Raw genomic sequence first — 22,910 nt, 5'->3', positions numbered from 1 at the left:
TCTTTATTTTAAAGTCTATTTCGTCTGATAGAAGTATTACTACTCTGGCTTTCTTTCGATTTCCATTTGCAAGGAATACATTTTTTGATCCCCTCACTTTCAGTCTGTGTGTGTGTCTCTAGATCTGAAGTGAATCTATCATAGGCATCATATATATGGGTCTTGTTTTTGTATCCATTCAGCCACTCTGTGTCTTTTGGTTGGAGCATTTAGTCCATTTACAGTTAAGGTAATTATTGATATGTATGGTCTTATTGCCATTTTGTTAATTGTTTTGAGTTTATTTTTGTAGATCTCTTTTTCCTTTCTTCTTTTGTTCTCATGTAATTTAATGATTATCTTTATTTTTTATTTTTGAAAATTTTATTGACGTATAGTTGATTTACAGTGCCGTGTTAATTTCTGCTGTACGACAAAGTGACTCAGTTTTATATATATTCTTTATATATATATATATATATATACGCTTTTTCATATTCTTTTCCATTATGGTTTATCACAGGATATTGATGGTTCCCTGTGATATAAAGTACGACCTTGCTGTTTATCCATCCTATATATGATAGTTTGCATCTGCTAATCACAAACTCGAATCCTTCCCTCCCCCAACCCCCCTCCCTTGGCAACCACAAGTCTGTCCTCTGTTTCTGTGAGTCTGTTTCTGTTTTGTAGATAAGCTTATTTGTGTCATATTTTAGATTCCACATGTAAGTGATATCATATGGTATTTGTCTTTCTCTTTCTGACTTACTTCACTTAGTATGATAAACTCTAGGTCCATCCATGTTGCTGCAAATGGCATATGTTCATTCTTTTTTATGGCTGGGTAATATTCCATTGTATATATGTACCACATCTTCTTTATCCATTCATCTGTCGATGGACAGTTAGGTTGTTTCCATGTCTTGGCTATTGTAAATAGTGCTGCTATGAACATAGGGTTCTGAACATAGGCATGCATCTTTTTGAATTATAGTTTTATCTGGGTATATGCCCAGGAGTGGGACTGCTGGATCATATGGTAATTCTATTTTTAGTGTTTTGAGGAACTTCTATACTGTTTTCCATAATGGCTGCACCAGTTTACATTCCTACCAACAGTGTAAGAGGGTTCCCTTTTCTCCGCACCCTCTCCAGCATTTATTGTTTGTAGATTTTTTAATGATGGCCATTCTGACTGGTGTGAGGTGATACCTCATTATAGTTTTGATTTGCATTTCTCTAATAATTAGTGATGGTGAGCATATTTTCTTGTGCCTATTGGCCATATGTATGTCTTCTTTGGAGAAGTGTCTATGTAGGTCTTCTGCCCATTTTTCAATTGGATTGTTTTTTTTTGTTGTTGTTATTGCATTGTATATTTGTATATTTTGGAAATTAAGCCCTTGTTGGTTGCATCATTTGCAAATACTTTCTCCCAGTCTATAGGTTGTCTTTTTGTTGTCTTTATGGTTTCCTTTGCTCTGCAAAAGCATATAAGCTTAAATAGGTCCTATTTTTTCATTTTTGCTTTTATTTCTATTGACTTGGGAGGCTGACCTAAGAAAACATTGGTATGATTTATGTCAGAGAATGTTTTGCCTATGTTCTCTTCTAGGAGTTTTATGGTGTCTTGTCTTATATTTAAATCTTTAAGCCATTTTGAGTTTATTTTTGTGTATGGCGTGAGGGTGTGTTCTAACTTCATTGTTGCATGCAGCTGTCCAACTTTCCCAGCACCACTTGCTGGAGATATTGTCTTTTCCTCATTGTATATTCTTGCCTTCTTTGTTGAAGATTAATTGACCATAGGTGTGTGTGTTTACTTCTGAGCTCTCTATTCTGTTCCATTGATCCATGTCTGTTTTTGTGCCAGTACCATGCTGTTTTGATTACTGTAGCTTTGTAGTTTTGTCTGAAGTCTGGGAAGGTTATGCCCCCTACTTTGTTCTTTTTCCTCAGGATTGCTTTGGCAATTCTGGGGATGACTATCATTAGTGTTATGTTTGGATTTCCTTTTCTTTTTTTGTGTGTATTATAGATTTTTGTTTTGTAGTTACCATCAGGTTTTTATTCAGCAGTCTATGTATACGTGTGTATGATTGTTTAAAGTTGCTGATCTCTTAATTTCAAGTACATTAAAAAAAACCCTGCATTTGTACTCTTCCCCTCATAATTACTGTTTTTGATATCATATTTTACAGCTAATTGTTTTGTGTATCCCTTTACTGTTTATTGTGGATGTAGATGATTTTATTACTTTTGTCTTTTAACCTGACTACTAGCTTTGTATGTGGATGATTTCCTACCTTTTTTGTATGTTTGCCTTTACTGGTGAACTTTTTCATAATTTTCTTATTTCTAGTTGTGATCTTTTCTTTTCCACCTAGAGAGTTCCTTTAATATTTCTTGTAAATCTGGTTTTGTGCTGTTGAACTCTTTTAGCTTTTGCTTGTCTGTAAAGCTCTTCATTTCTCCATGAAATCTGAACAAGATCCTTGCTGGGTAGACTATTCTTGTTGTAGGTTTTTCCTTTTCATCATTTTTTTAAAAAATTTATTTATTTATTTATTTATTTAGGCTGCGCCACGTCTTAGTTGCGGCATGTGGGATCTTTAGTTGCAGCAATGCAGACTTCTTAGTTGTGGCATGCAGACTCTTAGTTGCAGCATGCACGTGGGATCTAGTTCGCTGACTAGGGATCAAACCTGGGCCTCTGCACTGGGAGTGTGGAGTCTTACTCACTGGACCACAGGTGAAGTCCCCTTTTCATAATTTTAAATATATCATGCCACTCCCTTCTGGCCTGCAGAGTTTCTGCTGAAAAATCATCTGATAGCCTTATGGGAGTCCCTTTTTATGTTATTTGTTGCTTTTCCCTTGCTGCTTTTAATATTCTCTCTTTATCTTTAATTTTTGTCATTTTAATTACAGTGCGTCTTTCTGTGTTCCTCTTTGGGTTCATACTGTGTGGGACTCTCTGCACTTCACTATACTTGGGTGACTGTTTCTCTTCCCAGGTTAGGTAAGTTTTCAGCTATTATGTTTTCAAATATGTTCTCAATTCCTTTCTCTCTTCTCCTTCTGGGACCCCTATAATGTGAATACAGTAAGTCCCCTACATACAAACAAGTTCCATTCCACGAGCGCATTCATAGGTCCAATTTGTAAGTCCAACACAAAGTTAGCCTAGGTACTCAACTTACACAGTCAGTTATATAGTACTGTACTGTAATAGGTTTATAATACTTTTCACACAAATAATACATAAAAAACAAACACAAAAAAATAAAGAAAATATATTTTTAATAATTTTTATTGGAGTATAGTTGGTTTACAATGTTGTGTTAGTTTCTACTGTACAGCAAAGTGAATCAGCTATATATATATATATATTTTTTTTTTTTTTCCCCTCTTTTTTGGATTTCCTTCCCATTTAGGTCACCACAGAGCATTGAGTAGAGTTCCCTGTGCAGTGGGTTCTCACTAGTTATTAAAGAAAACATTTTTAATCTTATAGTACAGTACCTTGAAGAGTACAGTAGTACAGTACAACAGTAGTACAGTACACAGTACAGTACAACAGAGTACAGTAGTACAGTACAACAGTTGTCATACAGGGGCTGGCATTGAATGAACAGGCAAGAAGAGTTACTCATTAGAGGAGGGAGAGGAGGTGGGAGATGGTAGAGCTGAAGGATCATCAGCAATAGGAAACGGAGGGCAAGCTGCAATTTCACTCACGCCTGACATTGATGGCACAGGTTCTGGTTCCTTGCTCGATTCAATTCTATGTACCCTCTTGAAAAATTGATCCTGTGCTGTCTGGGTAGTAGCTCTTTTTTTCTTGTCATAGATGACATGGTAGCACTGGATTGCTACCACGCTGCTGCAACCTTTGTGTACTGTTCTATTTTTGGGTCCTGTGCCTCAAAAACTAACAGTGCCCCCTCACATAAAGAAAATCCCCTTGCCATTTCCTGCATTGTGAATCTTTTTGGTTCTTCAGTTACTTCTTCTTTCTCTTGTCTTTGTTCATCCTTTCTCTGGGCCTCCAATTCCATCAGGTCTTCATTAGTTAAGTTCCTCGTGTTGCACAGCAAGGAGTTCACTGAAGTTGTCCTCTTGCAGACGTAGCTCCAGCTTCTTGCTGAGGATCACTGAGTTGCTGAAGACCTCTTTGGACTCCTCATCCACCTTCTCAAATCCACGAAAATCGTGAACAAACTATATGGGCAAAGGTTCTTCCAAACCCCATTCGTGGTAGCAGCCGTAACCTCACGCCAAGCAAAGCCAATGTTTTATTTTTTTTCTTTTAATTTTTATTTATTTATTTATTTATTTTTGGCTGTGTTGGGCCTTCGTTTCTGTGCAAGGGCTTTCTCTAGTTGTGGCAAGTGGGGGCCACTCTTCATCGCGGTGTGTGGGCCTCTCACTGTCGCAGCCTCTCTTGTTGCGGAGCGCAGGCTCCAGACGTGCAGGCTCAGTAGTTGTGGCTCACGGGCCTAGTTGCTCCGTGGCATGTGGGATCTTCCCAGACCAGGGCTAGAACCCGTGTCCCCTGTATTGGCAGGCAGATTCTCAACCACTGCGCCACCAGGGAAGCCCCAAAGTTAATGTTTTTTATGGCCTTGTAGATGTTATAGTCTTTCCAAAATTGTTGCAAGGTTGTTCCTGGCTCATCACTTGCCCTTACTGCCTGATGAAAAGGGTGACGTAAATAATATTTCTTGAAAGTCGCTATAACTCCCTGGTCTGTAGGTTGGATGAGCGATGTAGTATTCGGGGCAGATGCAGTACTTTGACGTTGGGATGAAAGTCGTCCATGAATGGGTGGGTGGCCCAGAGCATTGTGGATCAGTGAAAGAATGTTAAATGGGATGTCCTTCTCGAAGCAATATTCTCTACCTCTGGGAAAAAGTGGTGGAAAAACCAGTCCTGGAAAATGGCCTGTGTAACCCAGGCTTTGGGGTTACTCTTCCACATAACAGGAAGAGAGCCCTTGGCTATGTTTTTAAGGGCTTTTGGTTTCTCTGAATGATAAACTAAGAGAGGCTTCAGCTTCATATAGCCAGAAGCATTGCCACCAAACAACAGAGTCAGCCTATCCTTTGCTACTTTATAGCCTGGCATCAACTTTTACTCCTTACTTATATAACTTTGGTCTGACATCCTCTTCCAGTACAGTCCTGTCTCATCCACATTAAAAACCTGCTTGGGTAAATATACGCCTTCATCAATAATTTCTTGAAATATTTCAGGAAGTTCCCGGGCAGCTACTGAATCTTCACTTGCGGCCTCGCCACTTCCTTTTAAGTTGTGAAAGCTGGCTGTAGCCTTGAACTTGTGAAACCAACCACGGCTGGCATTAAAAGATGCGCCTCTGATTCTTCGCCATGTTTCTTCTTCAAGTATTCATAAAGGCTTTTAGCTTTCTCTTGAATCAGTGTTAAGCTGAGCAGGACTCATTGCTGATGCTGATACTGATCCTGCATCCACACACTGAGAAGTTTCTCCATCTCCTCCATCACTTTTCCATGCTTCTTTTTAAAATTTATTTTACTTATTTATTTATTCTTGGCTACGCTGCGTCTTCATTGCTGCACGCGGGCTTCCTCTAGTTGTGGTGAGCAGGGGCTACTCTTTGTTGCAGTTCGTGGGCTTCTCATTGCAGTGGCTTCTCTTATTGCAGAGCAGGGCTCTAGGCGCATGGGCTTCAGTAGTTATGGCATGCGGGCTCAGTAGCTCTGACTTGTGGGCTCTAGAGCACAGGCTCAGTAGTTGTGGTGCATGGGCTTAGTTGTTCTGTGGCATGTGGGATCTTCCCGGACCAGGGCTCGAACCCGTGTCCCCTGCATTGGCAGGCAGATTCTCAACCACTGCACCACCAGGGAAGCCCGCATGTGTCTTTTTGAATTATGGTTTTCTCTGGGTGTATGCCCAGTAGTGGGATTGCTGGATCATATGGTAAATCTATTTTTAGTTTTTTAAGGAACCTCCCTACTGTTCTCCATAGTGGCTGTATCAATTTACGTTCCCACCAACAGTGCAAGAGGGTTCCCTTTTCTCTGCACCCTCTCCAGCATTTGTTGTTTGTAGATTTTCTGATGATGCCCATTCTAACTGGTGTGAGGTGATACCTCATTGTAGTTTTGATTTGCATTTCTCTAATAATTAGTGATGTTGAGCAGCTTTTCGTGTGCTTCTTGGCCATCTGTATGTCTTCTTTGGAGAAATGTCTATTTATGTCTTCTGTCCATTTTTTGATTGGGTTGTTTCTTTAATATTTAGCTGCATGAGCTGTTTATATATTTTGGAGATTAATCCTTTGTCAGTTGATTCGTTTGCAAATATTTTCTCCCATTCTGAGGGTTGTCTTTTTGTCTTGTTTATGGTTTCATTTGCTGTGCAAAAGCTTTTAAATTTCATTAGGTCCCATTTGTTTATTTTTGTTTTTATTTCCATTACTCTAGGAGGTGGATCAAAAAAGATCTTGCTGTGATTTATGTCAAAGAGTGTTCTTCCGGGCCTTCCCTGGTGGTCCAGTGGTTGAGACGCTGCGCTCCCACTGCAGGGGGCGCGGGTTCAATCCCTGGTCGGAGAGCTATGATCCCGCATGCCGTGTGGCACGGCCAAAAAAATAAAAAATAAACCTTTCAAAAAAAAAAAAAAAAAGAGTGTTCTTCCTATGTTTTCCTCTAAGAGTTTTATAGTGTCCGATCTTACATTTAGGTCTCTAATCCATTTTGAGTTTATTTTTGTGTATGGTGTTAGGGAGTGTTCTAATTTCATTCTTTTATATGTAGCTGTCCAGTTTTCCCAGCACCACTTACTGAAGAGACTATCTTTTCTCCATTGTATATCTTTGCCTCCTTTGTCATAGATTAGTTGACCATAGGTGCGTGGGTTTATCTCTGGGTTTTCTATCTTGTTCCATTGATCTATGTTTCTGTTTTTGTGTCAGTACCATATTGTCTTGATTACTGTAGCTTTGTAGTATAGTCTGAAGTGAGGGAGTCTGATTCCTCCAGCTCCGTTTTTTTCCCTCAAGACTGCTTTAGCTATTCGGGGTCTTTTGTGTCTCCATACAAATTTTAAGATTTTTTGTTCTAGTTCTGTAAAAAATGCCATTGGTAATTTGATAGGGATTGCATTGAATCTGTAGATTGCTTTGGGTAGTATGGTCATTTTCACAATATTGATTCTTCCAATCCAAGAACATGGTATATCTCTCCATCTGTTGGTATCATCTTTAATTTCTTTCATCAGTGTCTTATAGTTTTCTGCATACAGGTCTTTTGTCTCCCTAGGTAGGTTTATTCCTAGGTATTTTATTCTTTTTGTTGCAGTGGTAAATGGGAGTGTTTCCATAATTTCTCTTTCAGATTTTTCATCATTAGTGTATAGGAATGCAAGAGATTTCTGTGCATTAATTTTGTATCCTGCAACTTTACCATATTCATTGATTAGCTCTAGTAGTTTTCTGGTGGCATCTTCAGAATTCTCTCTATATAGTATCATGTCATCTGCAAACAGTGACAGTTTTACTTCTTCTTTTCCAATTTGGATTCCTTTTATTTCTTTTTCTTCTCTGATTGCTGTGGCTAGGACTTCCAAAACTAAGTTGAATAATAGTGGTGAGAGTGGACATCCTTGTCTCGTTCCTGATCTTAGAGGAAATGCTTTCAGTTTTTCACCATTGAGAATGATGTTTGCTGTGGGTTTGTCATATATGGCCTTTATAATGTTGAGGTAGGTTCCCTCTATGCCTACTTTCTAGAGAGTTTTTATCATAAATGGTGTTGAATTTTGTCAAAAGCTTTTTCTGCGTCTATTGAGATGATCATATGGTTTTTATTCTTCGATTTGTTAATATGGTGTATCACATTGATTGATTTGCATATATTGAAGAATCCTTGCGTTTCTGGGATAAATCCCACTTGATTGTGGTGTATGATCCTTTCAATGTGTTGTTGGATTCTGTTTGTTAGTATTGTGTTGAGGATTTTTGCATCTATATTCATCAGAAATATTGGTCTGTAATTTTCTTTTTTTGTAGTATCTTTGTCTGGTTTTGGTATCAGGGTGATGGTGGCCTCATAGAATGAGTTTGGGAGTGTTCCTTCCTCTGCAATTTTTTGGAAGAGTTTGAGAAGGATAGGTGTTAGCTCTTCTCTAAATGTTTGATAGAATTCACCTGTGAAGCCATCTGGTCCTGGACTTTTGTTTGTTGGAAGATTTTTAATCACAGTTTCAATTTCATTACTTGTGATTGGTCTGTTCATATTTTCTGTTTCTTCCTGGTTCAGTCTTGGAAGTTTATAATTTTCTAAGAATTTGTCCATTTCTTCCAGGTTGTCCATTTTATTGGCATAGAGTTGCTTGTAGTAGTCTCTTAGGATGCTTTGTATTTCTGCAGTGTCTGTTGTAACTTCTCCTTTTTCATTTCTAATTTTATTGATTTGAGTCCTCTCCCTCTTTCTTGATGAGTCTGGCTAATGGTTTATCAATTTTGTTTATCTTCTCAAAGAACCAGCTTTTAGTTTTATTGATCTTTGCTATTGCTTTCTTTGTTTCTATTTCATTTATTTCTGCTCTGATCTTTATGATTTCTTTCCTTCTGCTAACTTTGGGTTGTGTTTGTTCTTCTTTCTCTAGTTGCTTTAGGTGTAATGTTAGATTGTTTACTTGAGATCTTTCTTGTTTCTTGAGGTAGGCTTGTATAGCTATAAACTTCCCTCTTAGAACTGCTTTTGCTGCATCCCATAGGTTTTGGATCGTCGTGTTTTCATTGTCATTTGTCTCTAGGTATTTTTTGATTTCCTCTTTGATTTCTTCAGTAATCTCTTGGTTATTTAGTAACGTATTGTTTAGCCTCCATGTGTTTGTGTTTTTTACGTTTTTTTCCCTGTAATGGATTTCTAATCTCATAGCGTTGTGGTCCGAAAAGATGCTTGATATGATTTCATTTTTCTTAAATTTACTGAGGCTTGATTTGTGACCCAAGATGTGATCTATCCTGGAGAATGTTCTGTGTGCACTTGAGAAGAAAGTGTAATCTGCTGTTTTTGGATGGAATGTCCTATAAATATCAATTAAATCTATCTGGTCTATTGTGTCATTTAAAGCTTCTGTTTCCTTATTTATTTTCATTTTGGATGATCTGTCCATTGGTGTAAGTGAGATGTTAAAGTCCCCCACTATTATTGTGTTACTGTCGATTTCCTCTTTTATAGCTGTTAGCATTTGCCTTATGTATTGAGGTGCTCCTATGTTGGGTGCATATATATTTATAATTGTTGTATCTTCTTCTTGGATTGATCCCTTGATCATTATGTAGTGTCCTTCCTTGTCTCTTGTAACATTCTTTATTTTAAACTCTATTTTATCCGATATGAGTATAGCTACTCCAGCTTTCTTTTGATTTCCATTTGCATGGAATATCTTTTTCCATCCCCTCACTTTCAGTCTGTATGTGTCCCTAGGTCTGAAGTGGGTCTCTTGTAGACAGCATATATACGGGTCTTGTTTTTGTATCCATTCAGTCAGTCTGTGTCTTTTGGTTGGAGCATTTAATCCATTCACGTTTAAGGCAATTAACGATATGTATGTTCCTATGACCATTTTAATTGTTTTGGGTTTGTTTTTGTAGGTCCTTTTCTTCTCTTGTGTTTCCCACTTAGAGAAGTTCCTTTAGCATTTGTTGTAGAGCTGGTTTGGTGGTGCTGAATTCTCTTAGCTTTTGCTTGTCTGTAAAGCTTTTGATTTCTCCATTGAATCTAAATGAGATCCTTGCTAGGTAGAGTAATCTTGGTTGTAGGTTCTTCCCTTTTATCACTTTAAGTATACCATGCCAGTCCCTTCTGACTTGTAGAGTTTCTGCTGAGAAATCAGCTGTTAACCTTATGGGAGTTCCCTTGTATGTTGTCATTTTTCCCTTGCTGCTTTCAATAATTTTTCTTTGTCTTTAATTTTTGCCAATTTGATTACTATGTGTCTCGACATGTTTCTCCGTGGGTTTATCCTTTATGGGACTCGCTGGACTTGGGTGGCTATTTCCTTTCCCATGTTAGGGAAGTTTTCGACTATAATCTCTTCAAATATTTTCTCTGGTCCTTTCTCTCTCTCTTCTCCTTCTGGGACCCCTATAATGCAAATGTTGTTGCGTTTAATGTTATCCCAGAGGTCTCTTAGGCTGTCTTCATTTCTTTTCATTCTTTTTTCTTTAGTCTGTTCTGCAGCAGTGAATTCCACCATTCTGTCTTCCAGGTCACTTATCCGTTCTTCTGCCTCAGTTATTCTGCTATTGATTCCTTCTAGTGTAGTTTTCATTTCAGTTATTGTATTGTTCATCTCTGTTTGTTTGTTCTTTAATTCTTCTAGGTCTTTGTTAAACATTTCTTGCATCTTCTCGATCTTTGCCTCCATTCTTTTTCCAAGGTCCTGGATCATCTTCACTATCATTATTCTGAATTCTTTTTCTGGAAGGTTGCCTATCTCCACTTCATTTAGTTGTTTTTCTGGGGTTTTATCTTGTTCCTTCATCTGGTATATAGCCCTCTGCCTTTTCATCTTGTCTATCTTTCTGTGAATGTGGTTTTTGTTCCACAGGCTGCAGGATTGTAGTTCTTCTTGCTTCTGCTGTCTGCCCTCTGGTGGATGAGGCTATCTGAGAGGCTTGATGGGAGGGACTGGTGGTGGGTAGAGCTGACTGTTGCTTTGGTGGGCAGAGCTCAGTAAAACTTTAATCCACTTGATTGTTGATGGGTAGGGCTGGGTTCCCTCCCTGTTGGTTGTTTGGCCTGAGGCAACCCAGCACTGAAGCCTACCTGGGCTCTTTGGTGGGGCTAATGGCAGACTCTGGGAGGGCTCACGCCAAGGAGTACTTCCCAGAACTTCTGCTGCCAGTGTTCTTGTCCCCACGGTGAAAGAGAGCCACCCTCCGCCTCTGCAGGAGACCCTCCAACACTGGCAGGTAGGTCTGGTTCAGTCTCCCCTGGGGTCACTGCTCCTTCCACTGGATCCCGATGCACACACTACTTTGTGTGTGCCCTCCAAGAGTGGAGTCTCTGTTTCCCCCAGTCCTGGGGAAGTCCTGCAATCAATTCCCACTAGGCTTCAAAGTCTGATTCTCTAGGAATTCCTCCTCCCGTTGCTGGACCCCCAGGTTGAGTAGCCTGACGTGGGGCTCAGAACCTTCACTCCAGTGGGTGGACTTCTGTGGTATAAGTGTTCTGCAGTCTGTGAGTCACCCACCCACCAGTTATGGGATTTGATTTTACTGTGATCGTGCCCCTCCTACTGTCTCATTGTGGCTTCTCCTTTGTCTTTGGATGTGGGGTATCTTTTTTTGGTGAGTTCCAGTGTCTTCCTGTCGATGATTGTCCAGCAGCTAGTTGTGATTCTGGTGTTCTCACAAGAGGGAGTGAGAGCACGTCCTTCTACTCCGCCATCTTGGTTCCACGTCTTGTTTCATTCTTTTTTCTGTTCTGCAGCAGTGATTTCCACTACTCTGTCTTCCAGCTCATTGATTCATTCCTCTGTATCATTTAGTCTACAAATGATTGATTCCTTCTAGTGTATTTTTCATTTCAGTTATTGTATTCTGCATCTCTGCTTGGTTGTTCTTTATACTTTCTCTTTGTTTAAAAACTTCCATCTCTGTGCATCCATTCTTTTCCTGAGTTCTTCCATCATCTTTACGATCATTACTCTGAACTCTTTTTTGGGTAGATTGCCTATCTCCACTTCACTTAGTTCTTCTTCTGGGATTTTATCTTGTTCCTTTGTTTGAAGATGTTCCTTTGTTGCCTTATTTTGTCTAAGTTGCTACTTGTATTTTTATGTATGTGTTAGGTTAGTTATGTTTCTTGACCTTGGAGAAGTGACCTTCTGTAGGAGAAGTCCTGACAGTGCACTTTCCTCTTGTTACCCAAGCTATATGCTCTAGGGACTCCCCCCTAAGGGGGCCACGTGGGTCCTTCTGTTGTGGCAGACTGACTATGTGGGTGATCTGGTAGACTTTGTTGGCCTCTGGCCCAGTTGGTTGCCAGGCCCTACCTTCTGTAGATGCTGCTTGCTGCTGGTTAGTGGGGCCTGGTCACAAGGTGGCTGACTGCAGAAACCCAGGGGGCCCTGGGGCTAGTGCTGGCTCACTGGTGTGTGGCATCAGGGTCCAGAAGACTCTGGGGCTGTTGCCCCTACTACTGGTGGGTGAAGCCGGTTCCTGGGGTTAGTGCTGGAGTATTGGCAGGCAGAGCCACATCCTGGAATCTGGCTGAAGGGCCCAGGGATCCCAGAGCTGGTGTCAGATAGCTGAGGGGCAGGGGGGTTGGCGGGAGCTGGTTCCTGACACAGTTGGGTGTGGGGTCTGGCATGTCCTGAAGCTTGTGTTGGCCTGCTAGTGGGCAGGGCTGGGACCCAGCTGGTCCCAGGGTAGGGTATGGCCTGATGTGGGCAGGCTGGGTCTGCAAGCTGTGGAAGTTGGTTTTCTTGGGTCTTATACCACATTTTCTTTATCCATTCAAATATCGATTGACATTTAGGTTGCCTCCACACCTTAGCTATTGTGAATAATGCTGCAATGAACATGATGCACAAATATCTCTTCAAGATTTTATCATCAGTTCTTTTGGATACATACTCAGAATTGGGAGTGCTGGATGATATAATAATTCTATATTTAATTTTTTAAAGGAAACGCCATACTGTTTTCCATAGCAGCTGTACCATTTTACATTCCTGCCAACAGTGCACAAAGATTCCAATTTCTCCACATTCTCACCAACATTTGTTATTTTCTTTCTTCCTTCCTTCTTTCCTTTTTTTTTATTCCCCCCGACAATGGCCATCCTAACAGGTATGATGTGATGTCTCACTGTGCTTGTGTAGAACAATTTCTTAAAACACTGATGATGTCACATTCCTGCTTGGAACCTTCCAATGACTCTCCTTGCACTTAGAATGACATCTAAATACCCTATTTTGGCCTCTAAGCTCCTCCAAAGTCTGGTCTCTATCCACTCTTTAGCCTTCATTTCCATCTCCAGTTTTTCTTGTTTACACTGCTCCAGTCATGGTGACCTTCTTTAACTCCCTAACAACTCTGCATGGCCTTTTCACAGGGCAGTGGCCCATGCAGTTCCCTCTGCCTGGCCAAGTCTTTTTCTTTCTTTTCACCTGCCTGGTTCCTTCTCATCACTCAGATCTTAGCTCAAATTCTACCACTTCAGAGGTGACATTCAAACTGTCCCATCTAAAGTCCCCCTCCCAGACATTGTAAATCACCCCATTCTGTTTCACTTTTACTTTCTATAGCAGTTATCAGCACCTGAAATTGTTTTGCCAGAATAAACAATTCGGTTTGTTCGGTTGTTATCCAACTAAGAACCATACTTCATGAGACCAGGAAGCCTGTATGTCTTGTTCACAGCCACATGCCCAGAAGAGAGCCTGACTGAATGAGAGTGAAGTGTTGTGGAAGCATGGAGGACGGAGCAGTGAACGCCAGCTGAGAGATTTAGGGAACGCTTCGTGTACGATGTAACATTTTAGCTGGGTTTTTAAGTTTAAATGATTGCATCAGGTAGATATCAGTGAGGCAGGGGACATGTTGGGCTGAGGAAATGGCCTGAGCTGCGGTGAGGAAGTTTATAGCCCAGCCCATTCAGGGCAAGGTAACCCAATAGGGCTGAGCGTAAAGGTTCTCGAGAGCAAGTGGTGGGCAGGAAGGCTGAAGTGGCAGACCGCCAATGTGGCAGATACTGCATTCATTTCAGTTTTGTTAGTTAATGATATGTTAGGTTTGAAGGTGCAAAGATGAATGAGACATAGTTCTGGGTCTGTGGTGGGGAGCGACATATGGTTTTTGAGCAGGGGAGTGATGTGAGCATCTTACAGGGGTCAGGATGCAGCAGTAATTACAAGCACAACCTCTGGGACCAGGTGGCTTGGAATCAAATCCTGGCTCTACCACTGGCTAGCTCTGTGACCACAGCAAGTTCTTAACCCTGCCTGGCTTAGTTTTGTCGTTTGTAAGGATGATAATAGTCGTAGCTTTTTCTCTTGGCTTTCTTGTAAGGATTAAATTAATGTTTGTAGAATGGTGTCTGGCACTCAATACAGATTAGCTATTTTTATGTAACATGTCTAAAACAATGTCTAGTAGATAGTAAGTTTTCAATGCTTGCTTGTTGGGTTTTTTACTCACTAGTTTGTTAGATTGTTTTCGTTTTTGTTTTTTTTAAAGAAAGATGATTAACAGGAGTATAGAGAATCCTTGCAAAGGGAAGACAATGGACCCAGGAAAACTATGTGGGAAGATACTGCAATAGTTGAGGCAAAAAGGAATGAAGCACAGAACTAGGTTAAATCAGAGAGAAAAATCAGTAAAACATTGGATGTTGGTGGAGGGGAATGGAATATGTTTTGGAATACAAGAAAGTGGATTTAGTTTTGGGGTCTCTTGAGTTTAAGGTGCCTAGGGGAAAACCTCTGTCTGCTGATGTTCAGCTGAATTGATAGGGAGGGAGACATCTGAGATTGAGGACAAAGAGGTGAGTAAAACAGGGATTTCTACTCTGAAAATGAGGACATGCACTTTAAAAAAGACTGTGGAGAATTTGGATCAAAACTCTCATTTACCTATTACATTGGCAAAGAAACAAAATGACAGTATTGTAAGCTTGTGTTCTGTACTCATACTTTGCCGGCAGTAGTGTAAATTTGTGCAGACTTTCTAGAAAACATGTTGGCAACATCATGAAATTTAGAGATGCTTATACCCCCTGATGCAGTTATTTCATTTTTTGGAGTCAATGCTAAATTAATGATCCAAAATGCAGACAGTGGTTATGTACAGAGCTGCTTACTACAGCTCTGTAGAACATTCAGTTGAAAAAAAAAACCTGCAAACAGGCTCACTCAGTGATAGGAAAATGATTAAATAAATTATGGTATGTTCATATGCTAGAATATTATGCAGTCCTTAAAAAAATCATGTTTACTGAGACCTGTAACATGAACTGATATGAGGGAGAAAAACCTGACAAGGATACACAATTATATGCACAATATAAATTCAACTCCACTAAAAATAAGCATAGTGTAAGGATTAGAAGACAATATACTAAAATGCTGCTGTGGATTATTTCTGTCTGGGAAATTAAGGCATTGGTTGATGATTTGTAGAAGTCTAGTAACTGAGTTTGAATTAGGATCAGATAATAGATTTTTGTCTTATTTAAAAATTTTCCCTCTTCTCCTAATGCATCTGCTAATATTCAGTTACTAATGCAATAATCATTTTTGGCTCACAGTCTGTACCTTCAATATGAAATCCTGACCATGTTGCCTTTAAAAAAAAAAAAAATGGATGCAGTCCATCCATCAGAGGCTTAGAAAGCCAAATCTCATTTTCAAATTAGTTCATATCATTGTATAATTTCAAATATGCCACCAGACTATTGATGATGCCTCCCTCTGCCCTAGCTTACAGACATGATCGTTCACTTTCATTTAGAGAGGCACAGTTTTTACACAAGAGATTCCCTGGATATGTGAAAGACAAAAGATTAGTACAGTGCATCATCATTGGGAGGATAATTCATCAGTAGTCCTCCCTTCAGCTGCACACCCAAGCAGCTAAAAGAAAGCCAATCATCCCAGGAGTGCACTTGATGGAGAGTGCACTCTGATGTGTAGGAAGAGGGCACCCACTATTCGCCAGAACTGGATTGCAAATATCTTAACTTCCTTCAAGATGTTAATGTTGAATAAGGAATGTTGTCTCAGGGTTCCAGGAGGACCAATCTCTCTCTCTCTTAAACACACAGACACACATTTTGATATCCAACCTGGTCCCAGCTCTCTGGCCACTCTTGCTAAGGACTAATCTTGATAAAATCACCGTTTTTCACTGTAGAAGGCAAGTTTTCTATCTACTATATAGATGAAAGTCTACTGAAGAATGATGAACCTCACCATGATTACTTCCCAAAGGTATCTTAACCCTATTTTCCAAAATCCAAAAGGGGATATATGGCCCATGGAATAGAATTTGCCATAATTTTTGGCTTCCAGGACCTGTTGGGCATTTTAGATCAAGTTTGGGAATTTTCTGCTTGAGTCCCAACTACTGAAGATAGAAGCCAGAAAACTCCCTTTCCCTGCCTTCCTAATATTCTTACAGGGTGCTGGCCAGCAGTGGGAGCTGACAACCATACTCACGTGGGCTGCTAATTCAGGCGTGAGGGATACATGTGCACATGGGGAAGGTTGTGGCAGAGGCTGAGGCTCGTGGATTTGAGGATAGTAGTGAGGGAGATGCGGGACAGTGGGGCTTTCCTGGAACAATCCTATAGTCTGACTTGGGCATTTGTTCCCATGGGGCAGCCTCTAAATCCAACTCTCGGGTCCTAAAATGGTACCTACCTGCTTTCAGATAGGCGTTCCAGTCAATGGCTTAGTTCAAAGTCATTCCACCATGTTTGGGGGAAAGATTTCCTTTAACAGGTGGGTCTTTTTTTTTTTTTTTTCCATTAATTTGTCCATGTTTAAAGATTTCTGCATATAATATCCAATGTATAATCAGGAAATACTAAAATAAAACACCAAGCACATTCATACAGAATTCTATACAGCCATGCATACAATACCTAAAGTTTAATTAGGAAATACTAAACTATACATATTCATATAGAATTCTATACAGCCCTGAAAATGTAGAAAACTACCGTTATATTTAACAACATGGACTCTCGAAAACATAAATTTCAAGAAAAGAAGCCAGACAGAAAATCTACACACCGTGAGTCTGTTTGTAGAAAGTTAAAATGACAGGCAAAACCAAACTATGGTGTTATTCATCAGGATGTTGATAACTTTGGAGAGGCACAAACCTAGCTTCTAGGAGGCTGATAATGTGCTATTTCTTGCTCTAGGGGGTGGATAAATTAGTGTATCACTTTGTGAAAGCTCTTACACTAATGATTTGTGTACTTTTCTCTATGTATTTTATGCTTCAATAAAAGTTTTTCCCCTCAATTTATGTCTTTTTTTTTTTTAAAAACAGCCCATCAGTATTCAGTCTGGTATATTGCTGATACAATCTGCACATTGCTGAAACAGTTTTACAAAACTATATTATGTATTGCTAGTCCTCAAGAGTTAGGAAAAAAAGCTAAGTTTGAAGATAAAATATCCATATATGCGGGAATTCTAAACATAGTCTATATACCTAAGGATTGCATTTCAATGTATTCAAATGAAACCCAAAATCAGCTTGACAAGGTTTACTGTGTCAAAAACTCCTCAAAGGAAAGATTTCAGTCTGGAGTGTTTAGGAGGACTGCACTCTCAGCCTCTTAGTTAAGACTCTCCCAGCCTCGTCTCTCTTATTACAGAGGGGTCTCCGAACTATGCTTCTAAAAAACCCTGGCTTCATGGACAAGGCCCTGTGCATGAGGCCTCATTTTCAAATTCACAAACCAAAATCCAAGATGAAAGCTTTTTTTTTTTTTTTTTTTTTTAAAAAAAAGGTAGTTTCATACGATTTAATGATTTAACGATTTAAGGCAACTCAGCTCTGGCGGGGCGGGGAGGTGTTAAATAGTGATTAGAAAAAGAAAGGAATGAAAACACGGCAGAGAATCAGACCATCGGAAGCCGACAAAGGCAGCCAGAACTATCTTATTTATTATAAAGATACACCATGAAGAACAGACCTGACTGTATACTGAAGCCTGGAATGGTACATGCCAAAATGTACAGTACTTATACATAAAAGTGCATTGTCACAACAGATTAACAAAACGTTTTTTTTTTTTTTCTCTTCCAGAACTAGAAAAGCATCCCCCTTTACTTTCGCCTCAGAGACGAGGGAATGTCACCGTAAGAGGCAGTACAGAGCAGAGGCGAACAGGATGGCCGTCAGCAGCACGTGAGCAGGGGAGGGGAGGGGGGCGATTTGCGGGGGACCCGGAGAGTGACTGTGGGGAGGGAAAGGCACAGTCACGGCTAAGAGGAAAACAACACGTCTGATGACCATGACCTGACCATGACCGACAAGGATGCAAGACAGGACAATACTGAGCACCGAGGCATGAAAAGGTGGGGATGGAGAAGCAGCTGGGAGAGAGTGAAGGAAGTTTCAAAACAGTCAAGTGGACGGAGGAATTGGGGTGGCACTTGGGGGAGGAGGTGGGCGGGGCAACAGTAAAGAACAAGGCTAAAACTCCTCTAAAATAGAAAGGCACTTTCACATGTACATACTACAGATGTACATTGACACGATCAGGTAACAGTCACAAGCAGGAAGCCACCAATACTGCAATTAATCAAACCGACAGGAAAGGACAATACTGATTTAATTATGTGGGCAGGAGTTACCCTTAAGTCAGTAGGTAAATAGCAGTCTCTCCTGTCACACAGCCACTTACTATACTTTAAACATCTATAATAACCATCACACTACACATTGAGCTCGGATGAATGTTCTAAGGGGGGGGGGCATTCACAAATGCACGGTTTATATATTTTCTTTTACTAAACAGTTTCTAAGATAAGCATTATGGAACCCAGAACAATTATTTAAGCATACAAAATTCCCTACGTAATTTTAAGATACAGGTACCATTTTGATTATACTACGTAGACTTTTTTTTTTTTGTAAAGAAAGTATACTAGGGTGGGTGAGTGAAAGCTCCATCTCCAGTTTATTTTACTGATTTGAACAAAGCTGTGCCAGTCACCCTGCCCCACGCCTGACACCCCAGCCCAGCTGGAGGTTGGCTTTTAGCTCAGGGGCCAGTCTCCAGTCGTGAGCTCATTCATACATGGGAAGAGACTTCACTTCTAAGCTGCCCGTGCCTTGGGGCCTATGTGGCAGGTAACTCAGAGCAAGACTCAGCCCCAAGCGCATTTCCTGCATCCATGGCCCCTCACTACTGTGGTCAGGAATAAATGTCATCCCAAATCTGAAGTCTTCTAAACCCAACAGAACCACAGGCTCTTTAACTTTGGATTTCAGAGGCTGTGATTACTAAAGTTTCTTCAGTTTATAGACCCCAGGGGCTATGCTTCATTCCCAAATGCTAAGGAGACCACCATGTCCCCCCCTTTTTTCTTTTTCTTAATTAAATTATAAACCCATTTTTGGGAATGGCAAAAGCACAAAGACAGAAAACTCATACAATTTGACCCTTGGCGCTCTATATCCATTGATCACTGTTCATGTTCATTGCTGTAGATTAAGTGGGACCCTGCTGTACATTGTTCTGTGGATTGCTCAAGGGGCACCAAAGTCAGATTACATTGTGTGAAAATGTGAAAAACTGTTGTTGAACAATGGCGTTTACGCCACACTTGAACATGGAGCTCTACAAAGGGCCATTCAATGGATTGAAATAATTTACAGAACACTCATCAGGAAACAGGTACTGAGAACCGTTCACTCTATCCTAACGACCCACTCCAAGCATCCTCACCCAAACAGAAAGGCCAATTTGGTAAATCTACTTCAGTGAGTTCTGTGGATGGGACGTGAACATTCAGTTATATCAGCTGTGAATACATATTCTTGTGTAAGTGGAGTCAGATAATCTTTGTAGAACCATCATTTACCCATCATCAAAATGACCCACTTCCCAAACTGCACATGAACCGTTAAGATCCTTGAAACTGGGGCATAACATCTCAGGGACTTATTTTCTTTCTTCTCTCCCCATTCCTTGTGCCTTCCCACCTCCCCACGGTGGGCTACACCTGTGGCGGTAAAGAGAACCACATACAGGTGAACCCTCTCAGCTGCTGAAACTTTTAAGGAACTTACTGGGTGTTATTCTGGATCCTTTGTGAAGCGGCCACTTTGTCTTATCCTTGGAATCTGAAGGCTTTTACTAAACAAAGTAAGGATTAGTGAGTCCTTACTCACTCTGAGGCCACATCCTTCCCTGGGAATTGGGAAGAAAAAAAAAAAAGCCTCAGGGTGACAACAGAGTTATAGAGAGAAAAGACAGAGACAGGTAAAGAAAGGGAGCGATGGGAGAGTATTCGGAAATGTTTCCTGGAAGAAGGCACAGCCTCTGAGGCTCTGAGGTCTGGAGCAGCGTGTCCTCTGCCATCCGAGGCAGCGGAGTCCTGATCTGGAGGGTGGAAAGGCAGTCCTCATTCCATCGCAGGTGTCAACAGCAAAGAGAGGAGACACTGGGGAGGATTACCAGGGAGAAGTCTGAAGAAATAAGTTTGCAGGAGTAAGATCTGAAAAGCTAAAGTTAAACCTTGTAAAAGAACCCTTCAAAAATTAGTAAGTTCAAAACACCTCTGCCCTTTTGATGCCCTCTGTTAACATCTTACTCATCCATCAAATAAGGAGTTGGTTTTTTAAGAATCCTCTTTAATTTCTAAAAGATTTAAAGTTTCCTCCCCCATTACTTCCACCCTTTTCTCTGTTTCTGTTTCCCCGTGTAACAACAGAGAATTAGAGACCACAGTGGAATCTAGAAAGAACTGGGAGATTATCTTAAAAGTTTCAGTTTCCTAGAAATTTGGGAAGGTTGTTTAAAAGGGGTTCGTGCTATTCAGAGCTCAGTCCTGGCTGGGTTTCCATGGTGCCCAAAGGTGCTGAAGGACCACTAAAGCTCAAGGGAGAGGGTCGGGGGTTGCACAAGATTCTGAGCTGGGCCTCTTTTTCAAAATGGGCAAGAAGGATGTTGTAAAAATTCAGAGGTTTACAATACCTGGAAATATTATACTTGAAATAATTTTTTTCACTATTTAATCCATTTGTGAAATCAGGCTGCAGGCAAGCAACCAGCAGTGTGACTTGGAAAGGTAACAATATCTCATAAATGTAATCTCTCTTTGCATTAGAATGATTAGACTGGCAAACTGAGGTAGAGATCAAAGTAATGATCTTGATTTTAGTACAAATCCCCATTTTTTCCACATTGATGCATCCACCAATAAGCTGAGAAATCCAAGTCCGTACTGTAACTCTTAGGTGGGCATGTAGTTGGCTGCCAGTTTGAAATCAAAGTGGTCCAGAGGGGTTAGTTCTGGCCACCCATTTTTCTGAAAACAAAAAAACAAAACAAAAAACCCCCCAAAACCAAAAAACAAACAAAAAAACTCTTCCTCAGTAAGTTCAACGACAGAGTAGATAAAATGCTCATAGGTTTACAGATGGTATAAGCTGCTGCTGGTAGGACAGTGGTGATCTGTACCTTAGTAAAAAACAACTGAATTCAAAGCAACCTTTTTAAGATAGAGGAGAAACAGAGCATAAATATGGGCTAAAGAAAAATTGTCTATGGGTGAGGATGTCAGAGAAAGAGGGTGTCAGTGGAGTTCAGCTGACTGTGTGAGTGATGTAGAGACCACACGGAGAAAACAAAAAAAGCCATGGTTCCAGGGTGCACAACTGGGAGGAAGTCATCCTGGAACCATGAGGTCCTCCTCCCACCTTGGCTGCTCTGGCTCTTACGCCAGTACAGTAGCTCAGAGAGACAAACGCCGAGGGGAGCTGGGCATTCAATTTAGGGTCATCAGGCCTCTGTAGCACGTTTAAAGGAACCCAGGTCATCTTGTCAGGGGAAGGGAAGGCCGGCGAACCAAGGACTTGTGCGCTGTCTGCTCTCTCTGTTGCCACAGAGGAAGACACGGGGGCTTAGGGGAGCTAGAAGTTGTTTTCTAGGCAACAACAGACCTCTGAAGGGGTTCATGGAGTAGTGTAACCAGAAAGTCTTTAAAATTGGACTGTTCTAGTCTGCAGTGAATGCAGGGGCTGGACTTGGAAACCCTCCGGGGCCTGATCAGGCTTGGGGAAAGGGCCACAGCAATAGCTCTGGAGGACTGTCCTTTCCCAGGTTCAGTTCAAGCAGTAACTGCAGAGGTTCTACCCCCTCCTGCTGAGACTTTCACCTGGACCCAGGGAAACGACTGTTACGAAAGAGGCAATCATCCTACTCATTCAGGCGGTGGGCTGCAGCTCGCACTGGGAATACCCCACTGTGACAACAGCAAGTCTGCAGCAAGAGCCAGCCCCCCGCCCCACTGCGTGGAATAAGAGGTACTCACTGTCAGCTACCAAACAATGCCATTGTCACCTTTAGCCTTACCCCGAGTGCCAGAGACCAACCACTGGTTACCTTCCAAGGCCTGGAACTCGGATCCTCCTGCCTTTGGATTCGGACGCTTCTGACTCATCCAGGCTACACTCAGCCTGAAGCACCGTGCAACGTGCAGGGCAGAGCGGTGTTGCCTTCATTACAAATGGTGCAGCATTGGATTTTCAAGTAAGTCTAAGTGTTTCTATTGTCTTTAAAATGACACAGGATATGTCCAGTTATTAAAAAAAAAAGGATGAAATTACAAAATACAAATGCCCGTGTTAATTTAGCTAGTCTCAGACATTACATTCGAGAACACAGAAAAGCCAAAGGGTCTCCAGTTATAAGCACACGACTAAGGAAAGTTAAGGATTGTTGACTTTTGTCACTAATCCGTTTTCTCTTTCTAATCACCTCCCCATATGCTCGCTCAGTTGGTTTTTACATTGTGCAAGACTTGTCTGCTGGACCCTGGGAAGGTGGGGTGGGCCCTACGGTAGGGTTTGTTTTTGGAAGAACAGCAGGTTTCGGCCGGAGGGCTGGGGGCTTCAGCTGCACGCCCATTCTGGGCGCCACCATAGGCTTGAAAGTACTCATTGTGTCACTGGAGGAGCTAGTGCTACGTCGAATCTGAGGCTCCGAGCTCCTGAGGGCAACGTTGTGCAAAGGGCTGAGAGATTCCGTGGACGTGGCAGGGGTGGGAGAGTTTTTCACTTGTTCTAAGGTATCCAGCACCACATCGGGGGCATGCTTTGCCGTACTCTGTCTCTCCAGTTCTCGGAGTTCATTCAAAGCAGTGTTCATCGTCTCTTCAATATCCTGTTG

At 41.1% G+C, this 22,910-nt stretch overlaps 1 protein-coding gene across 2 annotated transcripts in view; it reads right to left on the bottom strand.

Annotated features, from left to right (window-relative positions):
* Positions 1-17,046: 17,046 nt before the first annotated feature.
* The window catches only part of SRGAP1 (SLIT-ROBO Rho GTPase activating protein 1), a 274,797-nt gene continuing 268,933 nt past the window's right edge, over positions 17,047-22,910 (bottom strand). For both annotated transcript variants that reach the window (XM_082351200.1, XM_082351201.1), the window contains exon 22: positions 17,047-22,904. In XM_082351200.1, coding sequence (XP_082207326.1) covers positions 22,527-22,904 — 378 coding nt within the window. In that variant the 3' untranslated portion in view covers positions 17,047-22,526. The remainder of the gene's footprint in view (positions 22,905-22,910) is intronic.

Source organism: Balaenoptera borealis, assembly GCF_965194805.1.
Source record: "Balaenoptera borealis genome assembly, chromosome: 13".
Lineage (NCBI taxonomy): Eukaryota > Metazoa > Chordata > Mammalia > Artiodactyla > Balaenopteridae > Balaenoptera > Balaenoptera borealis.
Note: the sequence above shows the minus strand (reverse complement) of the source record. Positions and strands in the feature narration are given on the sequence as shown.